This window comes from Alternaria conjuncta (assembly GCF_024043145.1).
Source record: "Alternaria conjuncta strain BMP 0040 chromosome Unknown scaffold_28, whole genome shotgun sequence".
Lineage (NCBI taxonomy): Eukaryota > Fungi > Ascomycota > Dothideomycetes > Pleosporales > Pleosporaceae > Alternaria > Alternaria conjuncta.
The window spans coordinates 162,736-179,981 of record NW_026250117.1 but is presented as its reverse complement, the minus strand read 5'-3'; the positions used below and the strand labels follow the sequence as shown (position 1 = coordinate 179,981).

General features: G+C 48.3%; 6 protein-coding genes across 6 annotated transcripts; 3 read left to right on the top strand and 3 right to left on the bottom strand.

Annotated features, from left to right (window-relative positions):
• Positions 1-2,025: 2,025 nt before the first annotated feature.
• Positions 2,026-3,475, bottom strand: J4E85_010977 (uncharacterized protein; the record flags this gene model as incomplete). The annotated part of the gene is made up of 2 exons (XM_051475180.1): positions 2,026-3,394; positions 3,447-3,475. 2 exons carry the CDS (start codon positions 3,473-3,475, stop codon positions 2,026-2,028), a joined length of 1,398 nt encoding a protein of 465 aa, XP_051321044.1.
• Positions 3,476-3,781: 306 nt separating this feature from the next.
• J4E85_010976 (uncharacterized protein) lies at positions 3,782-4,236 on the bottom strand (the record flags this gene model as incomplete). Its single annotated transcript, XM_051475179.1, has 2 exons — positions 3,782-4,089; positions 4,134-4,236. The coding sequence occupies 2 exons, from the start codon at positions 4,234-4,236 to the stop codon at positions 3,782-3,784; spliced, it is 411 nt and encodes a 136-aa protein (XP_051321043.1).
• A 354-nt stretch (positions 4,237-4,590) lies between these two features.
• Positions 4,591-6,195, top strand: J4E85_010975 (uncharacterized protein; the record flags this gene model as incomplete). Its single annotated transcript, XM_051475178.1, has 1 exon — positions 4,591-6,195. The coding sequence occupies one exon, from the start codon at positions 4,591-4,593 to the stop codon at positions 6,193-6,195; it is 1,605 nt and encodes a 534-aa protein (XP_051321042.1).
• A 256-nt stretch (positions 6,196-6,451) lies between these two features.
• On the bottom strand, positions 6,452-7,576 carry J4E85_010974 (uncharacterized protein; the record flags this gene model as incomplete). The annotated part of the gene is made up of 1 exon (XM_051475177.1): positions 6,452-7,576. The coding sequence occupies one exon, from the start codon at positions 7,574-7,576 to the stop codon at positions 6,452-6,454; it is 1,125 nt and encodes a 374-aa protein (XP_051321041.1).
• Positions 7,577-8,634: 1,058 nt separating this feature from the next.
• Positions 8,635-12,306, top strand: J4E85_010973 (uncharacterized protein; the record flags this gene model as incomplete). Its single annotated transcript, XM_051475176.1, has 6 exons — positions 8,635-8,970; positions 9,023-10,391; positions 10,443-10,840; positions 11,179-11,635; positions 11,686-12,124; positions 12,180-12,306. 6 exons carry the CDS (start codon positions 8,635-8,637, stop codon positions 12,304-12,306), a joined length of 3,126 nt encoding a protein of 1,041 aa, XP_051321040.1.
• Positions 12,307-12,954: 648 nt separating this feature from the next.
• Positions 12,955-14,607, top strand: J4E85_010972 (uncharacterized protein; the record flags this gene model as incomplete). Its single annotated transcript, XM_051475175.1, has 1 exon — positions 12,955-14,607. The coding sequence occupies one exon, from the start codon at positions 12,955-12,957 to the stop codon at positions 14,605-14,607; it is 1,653 nt and encodes a 550-aa protein (XP_051321039.1).
• Positions 14,608-17,246: the final 2,639 nt, after the last annotated feature.

Below are 17,246 nucleotides of genomic sequence, written 5' to 3'. Positions count from 1 at the left end.
ACAACCCTTAGATAGCTTGGCGAGTTTCCTAATTAGGCAAGTTCCCAAAAACCATTGATTGCTTATGCTTGATGACCACAGTAACTCGTGGCCTACCTTGACGCGTCTGCCATCGGAGACTGGCATGCAGGACCCAATTCCATGTATTCCCTTCTAAAGTCGCCAGGACGAGGTTCAATACAGGAATGGCGCAGTCGCAACAGGCGGAACCGTGACGAGTGTCTTGAGAGGTAGAGGTTCTTGGAGATGCGATACTTCTCTCTTTCGTATGAAATGCGGGAGGTGTGGTTTGCTCGTCGTCTCATGTGCTTTGTATGTTACCGATGCCGTACGAGAAGCACGCTCGCCGAACGTATCTAGCGATATGTCTAAATCAGTCAGCGTAGATGGCCATCGCCAATATTGCGGACTCGACATCTTTCGGCCAGGTCTCCCACCCGCAACATCCACCACAGGCTCTTTTCGTTCGACAGTTGCAACAATAACCTTACGCGAGTACATTCTCCAGCGCCACATTTCCAACGCGTAAGATAACAAAATAGAAGACATTGCGCTCTTGTGTCAGCCGTTTTATTCGTTCGCGATGGATATTGAAAATTAGAGGGTATTTGGTCGCAAGGGTCTTCAGCAGTACCATGGGATCCAAGTGCGGTGCGGCCATCTTCCGACCCACAACTGCCGAAAGCCACATACACGTATCCAATCAGGTCCTCTCAAGAAGAAGTATCGTCGACACAAGAGCTAGGAGTGGAGGTGACGATACTAGGGTACAGTTTCGCGCCAAGCGGTGTAGGCAACATTGGGATAGCGACAACATGGAGATACAGACGTAGCCACGGGACGTCCTCGCGTAGCACTTCAAGGACAAAGCAAAAGAGGCACGATATTCACGTGAACTATGGCGGTTATACGAACTTTTCCGCCTCAGGGCGAGTCACGATACCTTGGAATTCACTCGATTCACAGACGCTGCGAGCGCGCCACACGACTCCCGCAATCCGTCGTGATCTCTCACAACGGCACTCTTCTAATGAATGATATGATAATCGTCAGACCCATGCGGGACTATGACGGTGCTCAATGTCAAAAGCTCAGTGTAGTCGCTGGAAATGCCGCGGTTTACCTGACTACAGCGCGGCAGACTACGACCAGACCTTTGGCAATATCAACTTTGACGGCCTCTGCAGGGCGCATTTGCTGCCCAGATAGCCTTCTAAGGTTACATGCTGCGCTTTATCAACCACCTCACTAGACGCGCCCGCAGACACGATTATTGGCGATGAAAGTTGCCCCCAGCCCGACCCGAACAACCAGCAATGCCCTCCCCCATAGCTTTTACACTGCTGTTTCTCACCGGATAGATATGTTTGGCTTGCTATGACTGACTTCGAAGAATAGATTGACTTTTAAAGCTCACCGGTAGTGAGTCGCCAACTACGATGCTGGTGTCTTTTCGCTCCGCAAGCACGCTACTACAAGACGGTGGCATGTTTCGTCACCCTGGAAGACCTCGACCTTGCGATCGTGCAGTCTCGACATATATGATGGGGGATGCTGGCCGAGTCAATAATTCACTAACAGTCGTCGGCCTATTTGCTTGAGCGACACAGGCGACGTTCTTGCTACCAGCCCAGCATTGCCCGGAGTAGAGACGTGTCTTTGCGGTCTCGCCGACCACACACAGCGTAGGCAATGTTGCCGCTGAACACAACGGTCATGAGAGGCATCCGGAGGCCTTCCTCGTCCCTTCGACATGTATTTGAATCCCGAACAGGTCTGCGAGGTAGAGCGCCAACGCTATAAACCCTCGGCGGTACCCACAAGAATGCCCACTGGGAATTTACATAAGGCGTTGAATCAGTACCATCATCGCAAACACCGTCATGAGTCAAGACACGAATGTAAATCAAGAGAGGATGACGACACTATTTTATTCAGTAATCGAGCTACGTACTTGTTCCTTGTCCCGCCCATCTCTCAGCGACATTTGTCTGTCCAGATGTACGTAAGTTGTCCCTACTCCTCTCAAAAACCATCATCAGTGTCTGTGTGGACTGAGGCCGCCCCTTCCTTACGAGTCATCTCGACACCAGCGGGCTGAGGGTCCCCATGGGTAATCTCAGGAATCTCGGCGGTAGCGCGCTCCATATCGACCTCAGTCATCGCGGCAACAGCAGGATTGGTAATCATCTGAGCTTCTGCCCATGCTTCGGTTGGTGTCATCTCCGGACCTGGTGCCTTGTCTGAAAATGAGCCGTCCTCGTTGAGCATGCGATGCTTCCGGGGCTGCTCTGCCTTGGCATGAAAGTCGGCGTCATTACCGGGGTTCATTGACTCCATGTTTGCCACAGTTGGCACCATTGGCTTGGTAGCTGGCTTCTTCCTGGTGTTGCCTGTCTTCTGCACCGTCTTGTTGATGGTGTCTTGAGACGAAGTAATCGAAGCTGCGGGCTGTGCGCGTGGGGTCATCCTGGGAATAGTAGACGTCGCGGTAGGTTGCGCTGCAGTAATCATCGCTAGAGCAAGCTTTCGAGCAGCCGGGTTCTTCTGCGTCTTGAGCTGCTCCAGCGTCTTGCTGGCCACAGAAGGGATACTTGGGGTAATCGTGGCCCGCGAGAGCGCTGCGACGGCGTCGTCCCATGCCTGGTTGTGTCGTAGCTCATCCCAGACCTGAAACAGGTCGCCAAGGATGCTCGACTTGAGCGCGGTCATATTGACGTGGCCGTACTTCATGAGGCCGGTCGGCATGACGTCGTCCCTCTGCTCCTCGCTGATGCTAGCAGTAATCTGCCCAATGGGCCGCTTTCCGACCTTGGGGGTTTCTCCATGACGATACTTTGGATATTGCGCGAGAAAATGCTTGGTGATGTTGTATATCAGCTTCTTGCCGAGTGGTCCCAGCGTCAGATAAAATGCGATATGGATTGTGGTAGGCGGCAGGTGCTGGAACCAGCAGTCTGCGTTCTCGCATCCGTCGGGTGTCATCAATGCTCTCATGCACATCTTGTCGTCGGCGACCTGCTGGTGCAGGCCGTAGTTCCGGGAGCTGTAGGAACCATTGTACTTGATAAGCGGGAAGCTTTGACGAAGGTCATCGGGTATGTCATCGAAAGCCAGCGGAACTGGTACGTCGCGCGGGATCACCGCTCCTGGTAACACGCTGTCGACCCAGGCCTCTGGCGAGCCGGTAATCTTGATACTCTCGTAGCGGAGCTTCGGGTACAGATCTAGAATGACTGGCTCGTCATTGACGGTGTACGTCGCCTTGTCATCCTCAGAGGTGCTGTACGGTTGCTCAAGAGAGTCATAAAAAACTTGGGTAAGCCCGTTCTCGCTGCAGCTGCTGGTATCGCTTTTTGCTTCTCGGTCATCGACCCGGAGGACGGGCAGGTCGCTGATAAAGCTGGTTAGCAGAGCTTCAGTGTAGCGTGCCGAGTAGTACTTACGTCATGCTGCGAGAGGCTTCGGCAGTCATTGCGCTGTAACGACGTGGGCGACTGACTATCGTGGAGTGCGGGTGTTGTTGCCCAGGTAGTGAGCGATACAAAAAGGTGAGAGATACAAAATAGGCAGCAGCATTGTGGGGCAACGCGCGGACCACCTCTACATGGTGCAGTTTGCGGCTGGCCTTTCGGCTTCACTTGCATTTAGATGGCTACGTGAATGAGGATATATTGGAGAATCGTTGTCATTAAAGAACGCAACTGTGCAGACATGATTCGCGTGAGTAGAGGTCTGCCTAGGTGCCTTGCCAGCCTCATCTTGGTCATCAAAGACTGCTCTATGTCTTGTTATCTGTGGAGAGCCATGCCTCTAGATCCCGCCGTGCTCGGCGAAGACGCAGCTCTGCCGCTTCTGCGTAGGTCCTCGCGGCATCCACTCGCATCTTCGCAGCCTCAGACTTGTGCACTTCAGCCTGTGCCACTAGAGCCGCTGACTGTGCCTCCAGCTCTGCGGCCTGGGTCATTTTCGATGCAGCGCCTGCGTCCAGTTCATGTAATTGGAATGTAATCCACAGGTTGCGTAGGTCAGGAAGGAGGTCATTCTCGTTTATATCAGACAGCTGCGCGATCAAGTCTCTTCCGCGATCTGTATACATTAGATAAGGCTCGCCAGACGACTGGATAACCCACCATTCCTCACTTCAGAAGGGAGTCTCTCGTACGAGACATCACTCCAGGTGTCACTTTTGACTTTTTGGCCTCCACAGGGTGGTGTTTGGTCATCCCGTTCCATTGCGGTGTCAGTAGGAGGGGATTCAAGGCGCACGAGAAGGTTGTCACTTGGATTGAATCGCCGGGATCGCATGTCCCGAGGTCAGTACACTGAGATGTTTGCCGCCGACAGCGCTCGGTCAGCTCACATGAAGTGAGAGCTTCACATTAAGCAGGAACGCCGGTCACGCTCGAATTACCCCGCCATCCAGAATACAGTTAGCGCATTTGGAAATCCTAGGTGAGAGAGGATTTTCGGCGTCCACATCCGTTCGCCTGGAGCCTGGTATAGTGAAGTCCGCAACCAGCAAGCTCCTCACACTCTCCTCACACTATCCTCACACTTACACCCACCTTACACCATACCAACTGCGGAATGACCGCCAACAACGACACTAGGTGGGCAGAGGCACTGCGAGGGCTCTCGACAGCCTTCAATGACCTCCGCCTCGCCGAACCTGAACTCAACGAGCGCATCGCCGCAAATCAGGCGGAGATTACCGAGAGCTACGGCCTTTGGCAGTCAAAGCATGCCGCAGTGCACGGCGCCACGTACGACCAAGGTCTGAACGCGCTCGTGGATTACTTGCAGGACGAGCGGCCCCAAGACATGTACTTACAAGAGATGGTGCGAGAGGTACTGGTAGAGGGAGTGCAGTTCCCCATCCGTGCGCTCATCTGCCAACAGCGGGTTCGAGCTGCCCTTGAGGCAAAGCTCGCCTGCCTCGAGCGCCTCATACCCTTCATGGAAGTCATCACCGCCAAGTCCAATGACCCTCCCGCTACTAGTCAGGCTCCTCCTGCAAAGAAGCAGAAGGCAAATGTGTCTGGAGAAACTGCCAGCGTGATTACCCCACCATCCAAGAACAAGTTACCAGCATGGGCGTCGCAGCCGCAACCATACCCGAACCATGCGTCTGTAGATTCACCTGAACCGACAACCCCACTACAGCATTCTCCAGCCGGGCTGACGCAGCGACCACAATTACTGCCGATTACTCCTTCCGCACCCAGTCTTGGAGGTCCAGTCCCACCGCATCCACCGCATCCACCGCAGCTACCGCAGATTACCTTGCCTGCACCTAATGTTGAGGGCTCAACTCCGGCTTTGCCACCACCCACAAGAAACGAGATTACCTTCAAAGTCCCGGAGCAAACACTGCTTGAGCACTTCGACCGACTCACGGAAGAAATGGGTCAGACGCCTGGGCTTCTCAGAGTAGACAGGGCCCGGTTCACAGACCCGGCAGGACTCCCTTGGGAGTACTTTTCTCGATTCGTAGCACGACTACCCTCCCGCAATTACCACCGCGACACCTACTGCTATTCTACAGCGGTATGGATGTATCTCAAGCGCAACCACATCACTTTCGAAAACCAAGTTGTCAGCCCTTTCTACTTCCAGCAGGCGCAGCAGGCATTTGACGAGGCGGAAACCGAGTCGCAGGAGGTATCGGCAGATGACAGAGACGACAAGCATCGAAAGACATTGGTGCAGCAAGTGCACGCCGCGATGGTACTCGTCCAGAAGCAGAACGCTGATGACCACACGGAGAAAGATCTTGGTTTCCGGCTGAAGAACGCGACCAATTTGTACTTGAAGGTCCACGAGAACGATGTTCGCTACAGATCTGGTCTTAGGGATGAGGATGTCCTCAAAGAGATGCTAAAGGACATTCCTAATGTGCTTGCTTTGAGGATTGTCGACGAGAGCGTCGAGGCAGTGGCCCACTGGTGGAATGACGAGGGCCAGTACCGTGAACTCGACGTCATCCCGTTGACGATGTGGTCCGCCTTCGCACAGGTGCACCGAGTGGTGGAAGATCGTGTGCAAAGGGCGCGGCTGTTGGTTGTTGGCAAAACCCACCAATCCGCAACATTCACGGCTGTTGCTCAGGTCTACCAGAAGTCGGAGCTGAACCTCAAGCCGCTTTTCAAGGCAGGCAACAAAGCGGATGACCCCATTTCTCTTGATGACTAGATAGAGATGGCGACGTGGAGGAGATTACTGGGAACTATCATGGAAGCGTCCTCAATGAGTACAGATTACCGTGGAGGAGAACTGGTTGGGAACTATCTTGGAAGCGCCTTCATTAGGTGCAGATTACCGTGGAGGAGATACCTGACTGGGGGGACCATCACGGGCATTATTCAGGGCAGATTACCGTAGCAGAAAATACATGAACACATTTCTGCGTTTACTCGAATTATACTATAGCATGATCAATTTGCTGACGCTATTGGGTCTTGATTCGCACCAGGTCCAGCGTCATCAGCGTAGCCAACGCCGCATCATTCAGCGAAGCTGCTTTTTCTCCCGGCTGGGTCATTGCCTTACTGGCACCTGGGGTCTGCGCATCGGCGTGCCAGGCGATTGCGCGCTCCCAGTCATCCCAGCACAAGAGGTGGCAGTTGTCATCAAATGTTGGGGATCTTTGTCGCGCCCACATCACCGCCGTTGGCAGCAGCACAACCATTGCGCGCTGTTGAGGTACTGTCAGTCTCTGGAGCATGACCTGGCTCGTAAGCCAGATCGTGCTGGGCGTGTGATGGGAGGCGTGGTTGTCCTCTGCCGCGCCACTGACAGCCACCAAGCCGTCCCCTCCGCCGCTGTCCACCGACCCTGCTGGTGTTTGAGCAGCATCCTCGACCTGCTGACCCGGTCTGAACCCATCAAGCCAGGGCGTGAGCGCATTGCACAGTGGTGTCATCACTTCTGGGCCAAACGTGAGAGGCCCATCGTCAGCGCCAGGCGCCAATTCGTCCAGGCGCCGCTGCACTTCGTCCACGGTAATCCTGGCTTGGGTGTCGACCCCGGGCATCAAGCGATCTCGGCATCGGCGGAGCGCGTCGGGCAGCAGTTTGTATATGCGGTCGTCCGTGTCGAAGAGCTCAGCGTGGCTGTCATCGATGAAGTTAAACATGAACAAGGCATGGTCCCGCAGCATCGATATGCCGATCTGCGTCTCGCCCTCCGCAAGCTCCAGGTCATCAGATTGGCGATAGCCAAGTATACGCGCGTTGTCGAGACGGTCATGTATGTTGCTGAGCATCAGCAGGCTGCTGTTCAGTATCGATCTTATTTGGCTGACCGATACGAGCTTTAGGTACAGATAGTCGCTGTGGTAATTCCCTCCTGGTTTGTGATGTTCCGACATTAACCACCTGAGCTTTCTTGCGGCGACAGAGGTAGACTTGTAGGAGCTGATAGGGTCATCGTCTTTGTCAGCGCCGGTGTCCTCTTCCAGCTCGCTGGCGACGTCTGCATGGGGTAACAGGTAATCGGATATGTCTGCGCCGGGGCGAGACAAGTTGGCATCGAGAGAATCGTCAACGCGAACGTCTGGAGTGTCGCTAGTCATTTTGTGACCCGAACGATCGTCTTTGGAAGGTTAGCGATGGTGGCGCCGCGAGGTTGAAAGAGTCGGAGGTAGAAGGGTGCCGGCCCAGATGAGTGTAAAGCTGACGAATGGAAGGATCTGATGGGACCCGACTACATAGATCAGTACTGACCCAGAAGCACCTACCCATCGTGTGGTCGCTCCTTCAATATCAGGAAGGAGCGTTCAGAGCATCCAGCACGTGGATATCCACTCCGGCAAGAGTTGCAACTCAGAGACTGCCATTACGCTCGACTTGGTCAAATACGAGGATCTACAAGCCATATGCGAAGAGATCAAACGGGCACGTTCGTGGTTGTCGATAGTGTCTCCTTCCGCAACTGAACTACTAGCAGAACCGTACGGTTGAGAGCCAGACAACGTTGAAGCAGGTTCAGGGCGAGAGGAAGCTCTTTCCCGAAGGTGCCTGGAGGTTTTGCGATACCACCAGTCAGCGAGAAGGCTACTGCCACTCCATAAAAGGACAAACTTGTCTTATGGTTCAGTGCATGTTCTTTGTTGCATCGCGACCTCGGAGTTCGCAGCCCGCACAGTCGGACCTTCTTGTCCGACGATTGACGAGACTGCCGTACCTGCCCACTCAGCGCCCTGTCGCGTGGACCTACTGCATCGGGATTTTGCGACGACACGCACAGCTTCGATGAATAGACGATGGAAGAACAGTGCAGCGTCCAAAGATGGTAGCTGTCATGCATGCGGTGCATCGTGCCCAGAGGACAAGGTGCGTGGAGAAGTGGGGCAGACTAACCGTGAGAGGCGCGATAGTCCCGCGGCCTCTTCTTATCGTGTTGATAACAACGTTCAAGGCTCTGAGTTGACAGATGGGAATAATACAATGCGTTAATGACTTGACTGATTCGCCAATAGGCCGTGATCCGATTCGAAGAAAGATATTTGAGATCGCGCTGCGATGCCGTTGGACCGTTGATCTGACTCCAGTATATAAGACCCCGCTGGACCCTGACAGCTTTGAGCGATCAACCTTATCCGACCACCCTCACATCACATTCATCCATACTATGGCGCTCGACCGCTTGAAGCAAGCAGCCTCGCACATTACGGGTGTTGGAGAGCCACCACACCCATTTGATCCTTTGAGCGAGTCGGAGATTGAACGCGCAGTCGCTATCATCCGGAAAGAGCACAGCGATGTGTTCTTCAACGCCATCACCTTGTTAGAGCCGCGTAAAGCGGAGATGATGAATTGGCTGAAAGATCCTGAGCACACTCCACGACCACATCGAGTTGCTGATGTAGTCTGCATTGGCCGCGGCAGCAAAGTGTATGATGGACACGCAGATTTGACCGAAGGCAAGATCATCAGCTGGGCGCTGACTGATGATGTTCAGCCACTTGTACGTTAGCGAGTGTGGGAGTGCGATTTTGATCCTGCTGACTTGGATTTAGATCACAATGGAAGACCTGCAGATTGTGGAGACGATTGTGCGGAAAGACCCAAAGGTCATCGAACAATGCGGTCTGATTGGCATTCCACCAGAGGACATGCACAAAGTGTACTGCGATCCCTGGACGATTGGTTACGATGAGCGATTCGGCACCAAAGTTCGTCTCCAGCAAGCGCTCATGTACTACCGCCCACACCCCGATGACTGTCAATACACGTACCCATTGGATTTCTGCCCAATCTACAACTCCGATACCCAGGAGATCATTCACATTGACGTCCCACCAGTTCGTCGACCGCTGAATCAGGCCCCGCCAAACAACTATCACGCAGCTGCTATCGAGGCTGAAGGTGGTTTCAAGACAGATTTGAAGCCCATCAACATCACACAGCCGGAAGGCGTCTCATTTAAATTGGACGGCAGATACATCAGCTGGGCGAACTGGAAGTTCCACATTGGCTTCAACTACCGCGAGGGCTTGGTTTTGTCCAACATCACGTTCGACGACAAGGGCACCGTTCGCGATACCTTCTGGCGCCTATCGCTCGCAGAGATGGTCGTACCTTATGGCAACCCAGAACACCCACATCAGCGTAAGCACGCGTTCGATCTAGGAGAATATGGCGGTGGCTACATGACCAACTCACTTAGCCTGGGCTGTGACTGCAAGGGCGCAATTCACTACATGGACGCTGCTTTTGTCAACCGAGCGGGCCAGGCTACAACGATCAAGAATGCTATCTGCATTCATGAGGAAGATGCCGGTATCCTGTTCAAGCACACAGACTTCCGAGATGACAGTGTTACTGTTACTCGTGCTCGCAAACTCATCATCTCGCAAATCTTCACAGCTGCAAACTACGAGTACTGCGTATACTGGATCTTCCATCTTGACGGAACCATCCAGCTGGAGATCAAATTAACCGGTATCTTGAACACCTACGCGATGCTTCCAGGCGAAGATTTGAAGGGCTGGGGAACTGAGGTGTACCCCGGAGTGAACGCGCACAACCATCAACATCTCTTCTGCATGCGCATTGATCCCAATATTGATGGACCAGAGAACACCGTCTTCATGGTCGATGCGATGCGTGGCGAAGGCGAAGTCGGTAGCGCGGAAAACAAGTACGGCAACGCTTTCTACGCGAAGAAGACGAAACTCAGCACCCCTGAGCAGGCGGCAACTGACTACAATGGCGGAACGAGCAGAACATGGGAGATGGCCAATACGAACAAGCTCAACCCATACAGCAAGAAGCCAGCTTCCTACAAGCTGGTCAGCAGGGAAGTGCCTGATCTGCTACCAAAGCCTGGAAGTTTGGTATGGAAGCGCGCCGGTTTCGCGAGACATGCGGTACATGTCACGAAGTGTGAGTATCTCCAAAAGATCATATACGGAGCCCATGACTGACCTACAGTAGACGACGACACACAACTCCACCCAGCAGGCCGTCACGTCCCCCAGACTTCTGGTGAGCCATCCCAAGGCATACCCGCCTGGATCGAAGCCAACCCAAACGAAAACCTCGACAACACCGATGTCGTACTGTGGCACACATTCGGAATCACGCATTTCCCTTCACCGGAAGACTTCCCGATTATGCCTGCTGAGCCCATGACGCTACTGCTGCGACCGCGCAACTTCTTCACACGTAATCCTTGTATGGATATTCCGCCTAGCTATTGCAGCGTTCCGAGTGGTGTTAAGCAGGGAAGTACGCTTGTGGATAAGTTGAGTCGCATGGCGTTTGGGGAGGAGAAGAAGCCTGAGAGCAAGGCGGATGCGAGTTGTTGCTCGGATCAGAAGTTTGGTGCGGGCGTATGATAGAGATGCGGCATGTATGTTTAATGTAGTTTGATAGAGACTTCTCTTCGGTGAAACGATCATCAGAGCTTTCTACCTTTGTGAATGTGCCGCCCAGGCAGACCATCGCGACATGCTGCATTGCTCACAGTGCTGGCCACGTGCGGTGACGTAGTCCCACGCGAGGTGTTCGCGGGTAGTAGCTCCGCGGGTGGGCCCAAGCTTCCACCGAGTCCGCATCCGACATCTTCTCCCCTCCACGATCGTCGGCGCAGATTCCAGTCACGCACAGCAGCCGCGATGATATAGCACCGATATCGCAACGTTCTCAGCACCATCTTCATCCCACCGAGCCTGAGGATGTTCCTGCCGATTTGGACGGCCCACCATCCGAACCCGCAATGCCCCGCGCATTCCCACCCGTAGAGCAAAATGATAAAACGAAACGAGCAAACGTGCCAAGGAGCGCCCTATCTGCATCTCTGGTTGAGAGCGTAGCTGGCTTCAGCGCTGGCGTTGTCTCTTGTCTTGCTGCCCACCCACTCGACTTGCTGAAGAACCGCCTTCAACTCAACACGACCAGTCGATCGCGACCTGGCGACTCATACCGCATTCTACGAAACGTGATTCGAGATGAAGGAGGCGTACGAGCACTATACAGAGGACTATGGCCGAACCTTCTCGGCAACAGTCTGGGTTGGGGTCTATACTTTCTGTTCTACGGAAACCTTAAAGAATTGTTCCAAAGTAGGAGGCAGAAGGGCGAGCATCTGGGAAGTGCCGAGTTCTTCTCCGCAAGTATCATCGCTGGTATGTTTGGAGACACGGAACTCCTATGGGCATCGTTAACCATTCGCTAGGTCTCCTCACCGGTGCCTGCACGAATCCTATCTGGGTCGTGAAAACGCGCATGCTCGAGCGTGGCGCAAACCACCCTGCCGCATACAAGTCCATGAAGATTGGCCTCCAACACGTATACGAAACCCGAGGACTGAAGGGGCTTTGGGCAGGCTTCCTGCCTTCGTCGCTGGGTGTGCTGCACGGCGCCGTACAGTTCAGCATATACGAGAACATGAAGAAGAGAAGGGGGACGCATATCGGCGGGCAAGACAAGCTGAGCAATTGGGAATACGTCTATATGAGCGGTGGAAGCAAGCTACTTGCTGGAGCAATCACGTACCCGTACCAACCTATACGGGCGCGGTTGCAGCAATACAACGCTGCACAGCAGTATAATGGGCTGCTAGATGTGCTCAGGAAGACGTACCAGAACGAAGGGTTCCTGGCGTTTTACAAGGGGTAAGAGAGCCCCTGCGCTCTACACACCAGTGGAAAACAAGGCTAACCTTCGCAGTGTTATACCCAACACGCTACGAGTCATCCCAACAACAGTCGTCACGTTCCTAGTATACGAGAATACGAAACTATATCTACCGAAGATGTTTGCGGATGACGAGCATCAAAGCCATGATGAAGATTAGAGCCGAGAATATACGCACACATCTACCATACCGACACGCACTTTACTACACGATATATACCGATATGAAGAAGGACGTAGACGAATCAATACCACACTGTTAACGACTTCCATGCGAGATATACGAGGAAGCACCTCGACATACTCTGAAGTGAAGGCAGCCATTGCTCAGACGAATAGATTGCGGCCGGTGGAACACCAGTTGTCCGTCCTTCTGCGTTACGGGAATCAAGCTCAGCGTTTCGACTAGTGTTGCTCGGTGCTCAGACTATACTGATATCGGGCAGCTGGTGATTGACATTGCGCAGAAATTGGGTTGCGCCGTGATAGCAATCCCTACTATCAGGAGCCATCCACCTGCAGCCTCTGGAGTGAATCCGTGTGTAGTTGCCACTTCCCACAGTCTACCTGGCTCAGTATGAGCGATTCAATCAGTCTCTCTTAGGCTGCATGCGATGAATCACTTTTACACGTCAATCACAACCATTGGAAAAGCTCACCTTGGGATAGTGAATCTCAAATCATTTAACATCGAGCAAAGAATCGCCGGTGCTTCACCGCGAGAGCCATAACCAAAGTTCAACCGACACTCAGCCGCAACCAGTCTACAGTGTTTCCGCATCGAAGCTCTTCACAACCACCAACAGCGATGGCCTCATCAGACAAGCTTCAACGTAAGCCTTCCATACTCAGGATGGGCAGGAAGTCTCGGCCGGATCGTCTTACACCATCTACTAACATGCGGCCTTCGACCCCTACATCATCCGAATCTCCTGGCTCTCAACCCGAGCGTCGTCAGAATGGCTTTCGAAGATTCTTCGGTAGATCTCGCGAGCCAGAAGTACAGAATCGAGTGCTCACGCCACCATCGTCATCACCGGTACCAGCAGCGTCACCATTAATCATCTCGAGGTTCGCCAAAGCATTTGTAGACGCCCTGAACGTTACGCAGCTCTCCAATTTCCTCATCTGGATACTATACTACGAGGTCGTTGAGCTGCCGGAAACCCCAGAGGCTTGGTATGCACCAATCGACAATATGGACATGCGTGGGTGGGTTGCGCTGGGAGAGTTCCTGGCAAAGACACAAGAGGCGGGTGATGGATATGGCTTCGATCTGATTGTGTTGGACTCCATCTGTGATCGAATTCGATTATCGCGTCCGACAGTCCACACGTTATTGATTCGCTTCGCCGATCCAGAGAAGATGAAGCACAGTATTCTCGCTGCAGAAGGAAGCAAACCACCTACGCATGATGCTACAACGATGGAAGCCCTCGAGACTGCACAGTCGAAGTTGGACGACTTGCACAAGTTGGCAAACCATCTGAAGCCACAAAAAGGGTCACAGTACGAGTCGTGGCAGACGATCATTCAAGAACGTCTGCATGCATTTCTGGACATGGTAGTCGGCCCACGCATCGCTCATCTGCGTACAGGTAAGCCTCTTACAACAGTTGCAACATCAGAGCAACTCCCGAAGGAATTTACAGAAGGCATCAAGATGAACTATCTCTACGAAGCCATGCAACAGGAGCGCACTGTACCATTGGAGCGTTATGGTATTCGTCAAGGTCACAACAAACACGAACACCAGACTCTGCAATCGTCTTCATCTCCAGTGAACGACAACGAGGTCGAGCGATCACGAAACCATGCCATTGCGCTCATGGCCGAGAACCGTGAACTGCGTTCTGACATCGCTGTCCTGCTGCAGGACAAGGAGAGATTGATCAAAGCAAACGAGAAGTTGGCACAAAAGGCTTCTAAACTCGGTCGCCTACAGCCTGCAGGTTACATCCGTTCGCCTCCCTACGATGACTGGCCCGAAGACACATCAGGCAAGGAGAAGGTTAACGGCGAACAACCAATCACTTCACAAATCCCACTGCGCCCAACCCGTCCTCGTTCGGTCTCTACCGGCGATATCGAAGCCCTCGCTACAGCCCTCGAACAAGGCCTCACCATCACCACGCACCACCGCCAGAGCTCTGAGATCCTAGCTCAAAAATACGACGACGTGTTCTCCAGCTTACATTCTTCTCCCTTACCAACCCTCCGCCTCTCGGCACTCCCAGCACCATTGACGCCTTCGCCTTCATCATTCAACGGCAGTACGACTAGACCGATGACGCTGGGGAATGCGCCAAGGAGTGGCAGGCGTAGTGGCATGATCTTCGATGGAAACAAGATGGGTTACTTGGCTGGAGGAGGAACGCCAACAGCAGAGGACAGCGACGATGGGTATGTACCTGTCACACCAACACGGGAGGGGAGCAAGAGGTTTGATCTGCTGGAGTAGGTATAGGTAATCACGAGAGTAGTCGTTCCTTCGCGTTCGGCCTACATAAGACACATATTTGCCTAAACATTTGCCTAAACATAGATTCTATTACTTAATAGCTACTACTATCTCTAAACTTTTACTTTATTAATACTTTTAAGCTATAACTATAAATAATATTATTAATATATTTTACTTATATTTTAAGCTAAAAGTAAGTACTACTAAAGTACTAAGTTTTTTATAGTATTAGTATAAAGCTAGCTTATAAAAAATAGTAAAGTAAATTATTTATTACTTATTTTTTAAAGTCTACTTATAGTTATACTATATAAGTTTTACTTATATAGTTAACTAGATTCTAGATTAATAGTACTTTTATATACTTTATACTTAAAAAAGATATATACTATTTTTTTACTAATAGATAGTATCTTAACTAATATTATAGTTTTATCTATACTTATCTAATTATATTATTATATAACTAGTCTAGTTTAATTAAATTAAACTAGCGCTAGCTCTAGAATATAAAAGTCTTTATACTTTTATATTTTACTTAATAGCTTATATTCTATTATATACTTATTTAATTATATTTTTTATATTATATAAGCTTTTTTTTAAAATAAGCTAACTTTTATATATAAATTATATTCTAGTTATAAAGTAATATAGACTAATATATTTAGTATATAATACTAATAGATTACTATAGCTTATCTAAGTAAAGTATATAATACTAACTAGTTATAGTAGCTCTATATTTTATATCTCTATATTACTAATAATATAGTTTAGAATACTATTAAAAGTAGCTCTACTAGTAGTAATAGTAGTAAGCTTACTAATTCTAATAATACTTAGACTTAGTAGTAGCTTAATAAAGACTTTAATAATAAGCTAAGTAACTTTAAAACTAATTCTAATATTAGTAAAGCTAAGAAGGCCTAGCTATATAAGAAGTATAAAATTACTTTTACTAAATATTAATATACTTATAGAGTACGCTTTAAAGTAAATAATAAAGCTAATAATAATACTAATAATAGTAGTAATAAATAAAAGTATTACTATAACTCTAGATACTAGTTTCTTAAGATAGCTATTAATCTATATAGTTAGACTTTTCTTAATATAGACTAAAATAATAAAACTAATACTATTTATTTTTATTTTTTTAATATCTACTCTAGTAGTAAAGAGAAGATTCTTACTAATATAAGAACTTCTATTTAGTACTAAAATAAATAACTACTCTATTACTATATTTAGTTATATAGTTATTATTATAAATAATTATCTTAACTATAAAAAGTAAATTAAGTAGCTTAATAACTAAGTATAGCTTATAAAAAAAGCTATTAATACTTATATTAAGCGCGCTAGAGCTTAGACTAAAACTAGTATAAATATTAAAATTAAGTTACTTACTATAAAGTATGCCTATATAACTAAGCTAAAGAATAACTACTATACTAAAATTACTATTCTTAATTAAAAGCTATAAGTCTTTTATAACTCTAATATTTAACTATATACTTATATTAGTAAGCTTATAAATAATAAAAACTAGCTATAGTAGTATCTAGATATTTATATTAATAGTAGTATTAATATTAGTAGTAGCGCTACTAGTAGCTATACTTATCTTAATAATAATAGCTAGACCTTAGATTATTAGTATCTAGTTAGTTTTCTACTACTACTATCTATAACTACTAATCTATTTATTAGCTATAGTAATAATCTACTTACTATTCTATTTATAATAAACTAGTCTAGCCTACTATCTAGTTTATAGCTATCTTATCTAGCGTAATTAGTATCTAATAATCTTACTATAACTAGTATAAAGCTAAAGAATATTAAAATATTTTATAGTAACTTCTCTAACTATAATAAGTATAAGTACTAGTATTATACTATCTAGAACTTTTTTAAGAAAACTAACGTTTATACTATACTAAAAAACTAAATTAACTATATTATTAATTACTTTTATAGCTCTATAGCTTAATAAGTTAAGTATTATATATAGCTAATATATTATATAGTCTTTATTAATACTAATAAAGTTTTCTAAGTACTTAACTATATCTATAATACTACTAACTTTATTAGTAATACTACTATATTACTTTATAATAAGTTACTATAATAGAAAAATAGTAAAGCTTTTAATACTTAGATTAGCTATTTTATATCTATTATAGCTTTTATTAATATATCTAATTAAAAGCTTATTTAGTATACTATTTAACTTATAAAGTATAGTTATAATACTTTTACTTAGTACTACTTTAGTAACTTATAGAAGTAGTTTATATATAACTACTAAGCTTAGATTTAGTTACTTTACTTAACTAGTAGTAGCTCTAATACTAATAGCTTTTATAGTAGATATAGTAGTAGTAGTACTACTACTACTACTACTACTAGTAGTACTTAATTCTTTAATACTTATAATAACTATAGTTAGACTAAAATATAGCTTACTATTCTATCTAAGTAAAACTACTACTTTAAGTATAGTAGTACTTATAATACTAATAGTAAGAACTATTATACTACTAATAGTAATATACTATTTTTCTATAAGAATAGTTTTATTATTACTATTTCTAAAATTTCTACTTTTACTACTACTTTTACTT